Source organism: Chelmon rostratus, chromosome 10 (assembly GCF_017976325.1).
Source record: "Chelmon rostratus isolate fCheRos1 chromosome 10, fCheRos1.pri, whole genome shotgun sequence".
Classification (NCBI taxonomy): Eukaryota; Metazoa; Chordata; class Actinopteri; order Chaetodontiformes; family Chaetodontidae; genus Chelmon; species Chelmon rostratus.
Genome location: NC_055667.1, coordinates 18,756,337 through 18,766,466, shown reverse-complemented (window position 1 = coordinate 18,766,466; position 10,130 = coordinate 18,756,337). Strand labels below are relative to the sequence as shown.

The 10,130-nt window shown below is 40.8% G+C and overlaps 2 protein-coding genes across 3 annotated transcripts; both read left to right on the top strand.

Annotated features, from left to right (window-relative positions):
- Window positions 1-1,863: 1,863 nt before the first annotated feature.
- LOC121613365 (cytosolic sulfotransferase 3-like) lies at window positions 1,864-3,916 on the top strand. The gene is made up of 7 exons (XM_041946733.1): window positions 1,864-1,988; window positions 2,101-2,239; window positions 2,349-2,472; window positions 2,697-2,798; window positions 3,414-3,541; window positions 3,642-3,749; window positions 3,843-3,916. Exons 2-7 carry the CDS (start codon window positions 2,101-2,103, stop codon window positions 3,914-3,916), a joined length of 675 nt encoding a protein of 224 aa, XP_041802667.1. The 5' UTR covers window positions 1,864-1,988.
- An 869-nt stretch (window positions 3,917-4,785) lies between these two features.
- LOC121613359 (cytosolic sulfotransferase 3-like) lies at window positions 4,786-8,897 on the top strand. Of its 2 annotated transcripts, XM_041946725.1 has the most exons (8): window positions 4,786-5,113; window positions 6,459-6,597; window positions 6,744-6,872; window positions 7,385-7,485; window positions 7,714-7,840; window positions 7,945-8,042; window positions 8,143-8,317; window positions 8,411-8,897. In XM_041946725.1, exons 1-8 carry the CDS (start codon window positions 5,093-5,095, stop codon window positions 8,521-8,523), a joined length of 903 nt encoding a protein of 300 aa, XP_041802659.1. In that variant the 5' UTR covers window positions 4,786-5,092; the 3' UTR covers window positions 8,524-8,897. The 2 variants fall into 2 exon arrangements, with proteins under 2 accessions (XP_041802659.1, XP_041802660.1); XM_041946726.1 differs by having other exon boundaries at window positions 4,788-5,113; window positions 6,526-6,597; window positions 6,744-7,485.
- Window positions 8,898-10,130: the final 1,233 nt, after the last annotated feature.

Sequence of the window (10,130 nt, the reverse complement as noted above, 5' to 3'; positions counted from 1 at the left end):
CAATAAAGCTGACTTTGACTTTGACTTTGAACTCTCATTAACTCAGGTGACAATGAGATTTGCACTGATCAAGAGATTGTTCCTCCGTTGGGAATTGACACTGTTCTTTTTCACTCTCCTCTTAAAACCAAATCCCTCAAAGGACAACTCCTTGCTCAAGTTTGTGACACGACTGATCCAGTAGCTCTGCGTCTCTCAGATAACCAGCAGAAAATGATCAGTTTTCACATAATTAACTGCACTCGCTCTCCCTTGGTTCTTGGTCATCCCTGGTTGAAGATGCACAAACCACAGATTAACTGGTCCACGGGGAAAGGTATTTTCATGGAACTCATTTTGTCAAGGTGTCCACTTTCTGCCTTGCCCCCCATTATGTCTGTACCACAGCCTGCCTCTGAACCTCCAGACCTCTCATCAGTTCTACCTGTGTGTCATGACCTGGCTCCTGTGTTTGATCAACACGGTGCCCTTTTGCTACCACCTCACCATTCCTTTGGTTTATTTTTGATGTCCTGAAACCTCTTGCCAAATGCCAGAAGTTTTCATCTTCAGCAGTATATTCTGATGTCAAATCAGGTGTTTGTTCTTGCTGAGTAGAAACATGCACAGTGTTTCCTCTTTCCAGTTGCACTTGCCACAGCTTTAATTCCACTTCAAATGACTACACATTTGAAAGTGGAGCTGAGAAGCTGGCTGGAGCTTGAGGTTATGCTTCTCGGTGAGGTCCACCATAAAGGCCAAATCACTCAGACACTTGCTGTCTCTGAGTTTCCACATCTTTCTTTCAAATGGAATTCATTGCATAATAAACACACAAAACATTGCAAGCAAAGGATATGAATTTGTTGTTGGTCTCTGTCCTTTACAGTGACTTGGAACTTTTTGAAACAATCTGCCAGTTTTACTTGTGTTGTAAATGTGTCATGCCACACAATAAATCCTTCTCAAAATAATGTGTAAGGGACACTAAAAGGTTTTGACATATGCGCAGCTGTACACTGGCTGGGCTACGTGCTTGCATGAGGATTTTTGAAAATGGGCCAAGACTCTTTATCTACACAAATGGGTAAAAGGGAATTCAGGACACTGTAGAAATACTGTTCTGTAATTTGCCAGAACACAGCTGTGGATCTTTAAAAGAGAAAGAATAGCGTATCTTTTGAGTTGAAGCCATTCACTGTGGAGTCACTTCCCAAGTGACTGACATTGTTTAAGTGTGCTTACATTATCTTCAAGTCCAAATCTTTTCAAACTATTTAAAGACTATTTACCTTTTCACTGGTTAAAAAGAAATAAAATCATGTATTGTTTTCATTTCATGGGAATGAAAACCTCTTTTTATGGCTCATATGGGATTGCTTGTATCTTTTATCTGTACCCACCATGTGCCATTTCTAGCGAAGTGCAATTTGTGTATGAACTGTGTCATTTTTTCTGGCAGGAGATTTTACAGCAACTTTCCTTACACTTCTTAGTGGCGATATATATTTTTCATATATTTTTATTTTATATAGTCCTGTGTAAAATGTACACATATATAGCCAGCTTTTATTCATTTGTTTGTATTTTGTATTTTCTATATTTCTGTTGCTATTTTTTCCAACTGCTGTACCTGCTGCCTGTAACACCCAAATTTCCCCGGCTGGGGATTAATAAAGTCTATCTTATCTTACCTTATCTTATCCTGTGCTGAGACTTGTCTAGATATTTCTTTGTTGAAATTCTTGAAACACCACCCAGAACAAACATGACTGTGGTGAATCAAGGGTAAGAGCCCGGGAAATCTGGACGGACAGGGAGGAGCTGGACTTTCAGCTATCACAGCCGTAACTGAGCCAGCAATGAAAAGCAAGGCAGTTATGTAACGAGTGAAGAGAGGTATGAATATCGCCTGCTTGCCGGAGAAAAATTACAGCAGGACAAGAGTGTCAGAAATACAGTGAGAAACCAGCAACAATCAGAATGTCTGCTGATCACTACCTGACAAGGTAGAGTGGTGTTTGCATTCTTTTCCCCACAATCAGATTACTGCAGTTTGACACTCTCAAACAATGATCATGTGTTTTGTATGTTTTGATTCTTTTCTCTTTTTTTTTAAAGATGGATTTACCTTCACGGCCTGAACAGTTTGATTTCCATGGAGTCTCAATGATACATTATTTCACTGACAACTGGGAGAACATTCAAAACTTTCAAGCCAGGCCAGATGATATACTTATTGCAACATACCCCAAAGCTGGTCAGTCCACACCAACAGTCAATATAAAAGCTTTACAGCTCCTAATGTGTGTATAGAGGTGAGGGGTTGGATCATTTTTCCCCTCTCTCTGTCTCTGTCTTTCTTGAAGGAACCACATGGGTCTCCTACATCCTTGACCTACTGTATTTTGGCCAGACATCCCCAGAGCGTCAGACATCCATCCCAATTTATGAAAGAGTACCTTTCTTGGAGATTGTGAAGTCAGCTGAGGAAACAGATTCAACAGATGACACACTCACCATATTTCACAAACAGGCTTCACAAACATACAAACACTTAATCTTATGTAAGCTATAGTGTACTGTGAGGTTAATTCTTTTACTTAAACTTCAATCAACTTTATGTATCTTAAGGGTTCTTATGCTTTTCATTAGTGTCATGTCTCTTTAAAAGACACTGTTTTTCATGTGCTTTCTCCATCTCTATCTCTTCATATAGGAGTTGACCTGGCGAACAACCTTCCCACCTCTCCACAACTCATTAAAACTCATTTTCCAGTCCAGTTTGTGCCAAAGTCCTTTTGGGAGCAAAACTGCAGTGGCAGTAGTTTGTGTGTTATTTGCATGATATCAATGTATGATCACAAGATGATTAAATAGAGGAAAAAGTGACTTCAGCAGCATTAAGGACTCATATTTCATTTAAAGGATAACTTTAGTTTTTTACAACCTGGACTTTATTTGTAGCATTAAATACGACCATTTAGACACCCAGATAACTTTGCTGGCATTTGGAGTCGTTTTGAAGAAAACCACGGGCTCAGAGGGGAATAGCACCAGCATATCATAACAAAATATTGGAATATGAATGAGTTTCGCCGCAGATCATGTGTTTTTAGAGGCTACGCACGGGTGCCCCGATTACTCGCATTATACGGATATACGCGCCACTCCTCTGGGGCTAATTTCTTCAAAACGACTCCAAATGCCAGCAAAGTTGTCTGGGTGTCTAAATGGTCGTATTTAATGCTACAAATAAAGTCCAGGTTGTAAAAAACTAAAGTTATCCTTTAAAGGCTGAATGATGACAAAGGGAAGCAGTAGAATTTGAGGCGTGTCTACCTCCATTCCCAATAAACACTCAGATTTGTGAAAGAATATCATGTCGGCTGTCATGTAGATGTCAGGTATTTAAATTTTTTTCTTCTCCTATAGATTGTCTACGTGGCCCGCAATGCCAAAGACAACGTTGTCTCTTATTTTCACTTTGAGCACATGAACAAGGCTCAGCCAGATCCTGGAGACTGGAGCAGCTACCTCCACAGATTCAAAGAGGGAAAGAGTATGAAATACTACAATAAGTTGTTTTTATTGGAACAGACATGTACAGATTTGTACTGAACACTGTTGATGTGTTTTCATGTATTGTTCTGTTGCTTCAGTTGTGTTTGGACCCTGGTATGACCATGATAACATGAAAAAGAACGACATGGCCAACTTTTCTACTGTCCCAGTTATGGATTTCAAAATATCTCCTTTCATGAGAAAAGGTAACTTGATGCCTTCATAACCAAATGCATGTGAAAAAAATCAGATTCCCACCTTTAGCTGAAATACCTGACTGATTCTCTGTGGTTCTGCAGGGAAGGTTGGTGACTGGAAGAACCATTTCACTGTGGCCCAGAGTGAAGAGTTGAAGACTACAAGAAGAAGATGAAGGATCCTACACTTCAGTTTCGCACTGTAATCTGAACAGGACGGGACAGACTGTGTATATGTGGAGGCAGGTCTTTGAGTGACTGGACGCGTGGCATTTCTGTAAAAATTATCAAATTATATTTGGCTCTAATGACGTTTGTGGTGTGTTGAGGGACCACTGGTGGTCGTCTAAAATTGCAGGTTACTTTCTTTATTGCTGAACGAAGTAATTGCATTTTTTGTATTTATTAATTGCATCGTGGAGCAGATCACATGGCCTTGCGGGCTGTATGTGGCCACTTTCGTGGACTTAGGGTCACTCATCACTTCTTCCCCTTGCCATGGTTCCATGGTCTTCACCAACTTGGACCACGGGGACAACGTTGAACAATGTTTAACATACCATTTGGTCACTTTGACTTTCTTGCCTCTTCTACGTCTTTTCTGGGGTATGTTCTTGCTCCGGGGCAGGTACAAATGCATCATGACAAAGTCTCGCCAGTCACTGAGTGGCTAGCACCCACCAACCTGAAACAGCTACAGAGTTTGCTGGGGTTTGCCAATTTCTACCAGTGTTTCACTTCAGTCAACTGGCAGCACCTCCCACTGCTCTCACCTCCGCTCCGTTCCACTGGACCCTTCAGGCAGAATCATTGTTCTTGGAACTCAAACGTCCTCAGTCAACCTGACCCTGACCTCTAGTTCGCTGTGCCTCCGACACCGGGATAGGTACTGTACTACCTCTACATTCCCTCTGACTGCTGACTGTGTTGGTAAGCCAGCTAAATCAGTCACTGAAACTTCCTGTTGTTTTTAGAATATGAAGTGTGTAGTACATAGTGCATGTTTTGTTTGTCGGTAGGATGTAGAAGGTGGTTCAGAATACTGGTATTGTTTATCCCGCCCTGCTTCGTTTCACCTGTACCACATGGCCTTCCCTCCCTCCTGTATTTAGTCTGTGAGGTGCCCTCTCTCAGTGCAAGTTTGTCTTACTACCCTGGGTCAATTGTTCCAGCTTTTTTTCTTGTGTCTAGTTTTCCTGGTGTATTTGATCTGTGCCTAGTTTTCGTGGACCTCACCTTTTGTCTTCTCTTGTCAGATTTTGTTTGGCTGATCTAGTGACTGGCTCTCTGTGTACCAAACCTTTTGTCAGGACTGTTTTTAGAGGAGAGAAAAGAACAGTGAAGCGATCAGAATGTCTGCTGATCCGGACAAGGTATGTCTCTAAATTAATCTCTGTTTAAACCTGCAGTGTGCTTTACTTTCAAATGGCTTTTCATTACTTAATAAACATGTAATACTTAGCTAATGAGCATGGACTGAGGTATTTCAGATTGCAAGCAAAAGATGTGAATTTGTTGTTGCTCTCCCTCCTTTAACAACAACTTGTAGCTCTTTAAAACAATCTAACCTCTGATCATTTTTACTTCTGTTGTAAATGTGGCATGCCACACAATAAAGACTTCTCAAAATAATGTGTAAGCAGTATCTCTCAGAAGGATGCTGCAAAAAACAAGCTTTGCATATACTTCTTCCTGTGTAGTATAACCTCAAAGGAACTTTAAAGGGGAAAGAATGGCATATGATTTAAGTTGAACCTAAAAGTTAATGGTTAAGCCACAAAGGTTAAAGATTACAAATCACAAAGTGGAAGTAGTAAAAACTGATTTTAAAGATTATATGGGATTGTTCATGTTGAGTCTTGTCTCTACATATTTCCCGTTCAGTTTCTTGAAACACACACCAGCATTTCACTCGAAACATGACAATAAGAGCAAAAGCCCAGGAAATCTGACAAGGAGGACAGGGAGGGCTTGGACTTTGATATCTCATCTGGGACTGAGCCCAAAATAACAAGGGAGATGGCGTTATGCAACATGAGGTGAGAGGTAGTGGGAAAAAAATACAGCAGGAGAAGAGAGGTTTCAGAAATACAGAAAGGATCCAGCAGTGATCAGAATGTCTGTTGATCCTGACAAGGTATTCGGCTTAAGTAATCCCTCGTCAAACACGCAGCATGTAGGATTGATTACTCTCACACAATGATCATGTGTTTTGTATGTGTGATGGAATTTGTTTCTATACCTTTCTATTCATTTTCCTATTTTTATGTTGTTGATCTGTAGTCTTAGCTGTTTTACTGTTGTATTGACAAGAGGTTGTCCTGATGGATCAGCTGTTGTGACCCCACTGCAATTAACCCCTGGGTGCAGGGCAAATGGCATGAGGAGATTATACCTGACTGTAAATTCCTGAGATTAGGATACCATCAAGTTTTATTGCACACAACTGTTTTTCTTTTGCCATCTGTTAAACAAGTTCTGCTAAGTTCAACCAAAGGCCAGAGGCATGTCAGAGTATAAGAATGGGGTGAAAACATCTGATCAGTGAGCACAACTCTGAACTGTTTACTGCCGTGTGGTTCTGTGGCTGTGTCTCCTCTCTATAGAGATTAAACACTTTGTGCATGCTACTTGCTTTCCAGAGTGGTTTGTTTGGCTCTCTATAGGCAGACTGGGTAAATTTTCCGCAACATTTGTTTCAATTCTTTTGCTTTTTAGAAGATGGATTTACGTCGATCAGAAATGTTTGATTTCCAAGGAGTCTCAATGACCCACTATTTCACAGACAACTGGGAGAACATTCAAAACTTTCAGGCCAGGCCAGATGACATACTTCTCGCAACATACCCCAAAGCCGGTCAGTCCAGATGAACAGTCAGTGTAAATGTTTTATAATGCATAAGATGCGTGTCTGGGTGTGTGTGTACGTGTGTGTGTGTGTGTGTGTACAGAGGTGAGGGGTTGCAATCTTTTTATTTTCCTGTTTTTGTGTCTCTCTTTTAGGAACCACATGGGTCTCCTACATCCTTGACTTGTTGTACTTTGGTCAAACATCCCCAGAGCGTCAGACATCCATTCCAATATATGATAGAGTCCCTTTCCTGGAGATCATGTTCCCCTCGATGGAATCAGGTTGTAAGACGATCAAACATACGCACCATGTTTCACAAACAAGCATCACAAACCAACACTTTATCTTTAGCCTTTATGCAGTGGTTGCTAGTCTACGTGGGGTCCATAAAAAGCAAAGACAGTAAAAAAAAAAATAATAATAATAATAAAAAAAAATCAGCCATTAGAGGCACATATTGTCAACAAAAAAGCACAATACAAGCCAAATTGCAACAGATGCAACTGACAGTGGAAATAAGAACATTTTCGCACACCAACAGACCAAAAAATGAACAAAAACAAACAAAAAGATTCCAACAATGAAGCAGCAACAATAAAATTCAAATTTCAGCACACTTTGTGATTATTTTCTACCTTTTGCTTTAAAACCTTTACATACTATTGCAAGGTTCATATGCCTTTTGTTAGTATCCCGTTTCTAACAAGACACTGTATTTACTGCACTGCAGCAGTGAATAAACTACTTTACACTTTACAGGATGTGCTGACTCCATCTCTGTCTCTTCATATAGGAGTTGACCTGGCGAACAACCTTCCCACCTCTCCACGACTCATTAAAACTCATTATCCAGTCCAGTTTGTGCCAAAGTCCTTTTGGGAGCAAAACTGCAGGGTCAGTAGTTTGTGTGTTATTTGCATGATATCAATGTATGATCACAAGATGATGAAATAGAGGAAAAAGTGACTTCAGCAGCATTAAGGACTCATATTTCTTTCAAAATCTGAATGATGACAAAGAGAAGGCATTTCTACCTCCAGTTATAACAACAAATACTCTGATGTGTGAAAGAATATCATGACTCCCGTAATGTTATAATTTAAGTTTCTTCTTCTTCTGTAGATGATCTACGTGGCCCGCAATGCCAAAGACAACGTGGTCTCTTTTTTTCACTTTGATAACATGACTCTGACCCAGCCAGATCCTGGAGACTGGAGCAGCTACCTCCACAGATTCAAAGAGGGAAAGAGTATGAAATACAATAATAATAGAGTTGTTTTTATTGGAGCAGACATGCACAGATTTCTACTGAACGCTGTTGATGTGTTTTCATGTATTGTTCTGTTGCTTCAGTTGTGTTTGGATCCTGGTATGACCATGTGAACGGCTGGTGGAAGAAGAAACAGACTTACTCAAACCTCCATTACATGTTCTTCGAAGATATGGTTGAAGTACGTCAGTAGTTTTTGTGGGTTCTTCCTGTGGAGGCTCCTTTGCTAAAGGTCTGCTCTAGGCTAACACAGTGATGATATGTGACCATTGTGTTTCCAGGATACTGGACGGGAAATAGACAAACTCTGCCGCTTTCTTGGTTTGTCTCCTTCAGTGGACGAGAAGAAACAAATTACAGGTGGAGTGCAGTTTGATAACATGAAAAAGAACGACATGGTCAACTATTCAGCCTTTCCTGTCATGGATTTCAAAATATCTCCTTTCATGAGAAAAGGTAACTTGATGCCTTCATAACCAAATGCATGTGAAAAAAATCAGATTCCCACCTTGAGCTAAAATACCTGACTGATTCTCTGTGGTTCTGCAGGGAAGGTTGGTGACTGGAAGAACCATTTCACTGTGGCCCAGAGTGAAGAGTTTGATGAAGACTACAAGAAGAAGATGAAGGATCCTACACTTCAGTTTCGCACTGTAATCTGAACAGGAGGGGACAGACTGTGTATATGTGGAGGCTTGTCCTGAGTGACCGGACGCGTGGCATTTCTGTAAAAATTATCAAATTATTTTTGGCTCTAATGACAGCAGGTGTGTGGAGTGGGTCCTCTTGTGCTTTTTGTCTGAATTAAGGCTGTGAACTACACATCATGAAGCACAGTGTCATTTCTGATAGCGAACATGTCTTCATGTCGTGTATTACCCAAATATATGTTGGTTAATGTGTAATAAAAGAGCAGCTGTATTACACATTTTTACTGATACTACTAATTAAGAACAAGAGATCAGTGGGATCAATGACATGAATGCATTTTTCATATTTTCATATCCATATTTTATATTCACAATAAAACAATAAGAAATCATTTGTATTGTTTGTATTCTTGTTGTCCATGTTTGAGACATTTCAGAACAAATTGATCAGAAAATAGGTAAAAAGTGTGGAGGGCATGTAATGTCATGTTTGTGCTTGACACGACCCCTCCCACCACCACTGAGTTGAGGGTGATCATGGATATATGGGGAAGCTGCAGGCGGAAATGCAGGTTATGATGCGCAGTTCCAAGTTGGTCTGCCCAGTTTTGTATTTCATTGTCTTCAGTTGAGGTTTCAGCACAGTTTCTTTTTGTTAGGGTGCCAAGCTCTTTGGCTGTTCTAAACTTAAAGCATGTTTATTTTTCTTGTTGTGCACAAGCAACAAATTAATATGACACAGAAGTATTTGTATCGTAGTGCAGAAGTATTTGTAGTGTGTCTGATATTGTTAAATCTGGGATATTCATCTTCAGTGCCTCATTAATTCTCTCCTTGCCTCTCAGTCAGGGCAGAACCAGGGAGCTTGTCCCCACAAACTCATTCAGGCCCACTGGCTTGCCTGTTTATTTACACACACACACACAAAAAAAAAAAAAAAAAATCATCATTTGTCCATTCCTGTTGGAAAGTGCGACACTCTGCATCTACCGTTGTTTTTGAATCTTTGAAGCGATTCCAACTGCTACGTTTGTGGTGTGTTGAGGGACCACTGGTGGTCGTCTAAAATTGCAGGTTACTTTCTTTATTGCTGAACGAAGTAATTGCTTTTTTTGTATTTATTAATTGCCTCGCGGAGCAGATCACATGGCCTTGCGGGCTGTATGTGGCCACTTTCGTGGACTTAGGGTCACTCATCATTTCTTCCCCTTGCCATGGTTCCATGGTCTTCACCAACTTGGACCACGGGGACAACGTTGAACAATGTTTAACATACCATTTGGTCACTTTGACTTTCTTGCCTCTTCTACGTCTTTTCTGGGGTATGTTCTTGCTCCGGGGCAGGTACAAATGCATCATGACAAAGTCTCGCCAGTCACTGAGTGGCTAGCACCCACCAACCTGAAACAGCTACAGCGTTTGCTGGGGTTTGCCAATTTCTACCAGTGTTTCACTTCAGTCAACTGGCAGCACCTCCCACTGCTCTCACCTCCGCTCCGTTCCACTGGACCCTTCAGGCAGAATCATTGTTCTTGGAACTCAAACGTCCTCACTCAATCTGACCCTGACCTCTAGTTCGCTGTAGAAGTGGTGCCTCCGACACCAGGATAGGTACTGTA

Bases quoted from the DNA above. Each gene is read 5' to 3' on its own strand.
- LOC121613365 (XM_041946733.1), top strand. From the start codon at position 2,101: ATGGATTTACCTTCACGGCCTGAACAGTTTGATTTCCATGGAGTCTCA. The intron at 3,542-3,641 runs GTATGAAATACT...CTGTTGCTTCAG, and splicing joins CAGATTCAAAGAGGGAAAGA to TTGTGTTTGGACCCTGGTAT. The intron at 3,750-3,842 runs GTAACTTGATGC...GTGGTTCTGCAG, and splicing joins ATCTCCTTTCATGAGAAAAG to GGAAGGTTGGTGACTGGAAG.
- LOC121613359 (XM_041946725.1), top strand. From the start codon at position 5,093: ATGTCTGCTGATCCGGACAAG. The intron at 6,873-7,384 runs GTTGTAAGACGA...CTCTTCATATAG, and splicing joins GTTCCCCTCGATGGAATCAG to GAGTTGACCTGGCGAACAAC. The intron at 7,486-7,713 runs GTCAGTAGTTTG...CTTCTTCTGTAG, and splicing joins TTTGGGAGCAAAACTGCAGG to ATGATCTACGTGGCCCGCAA.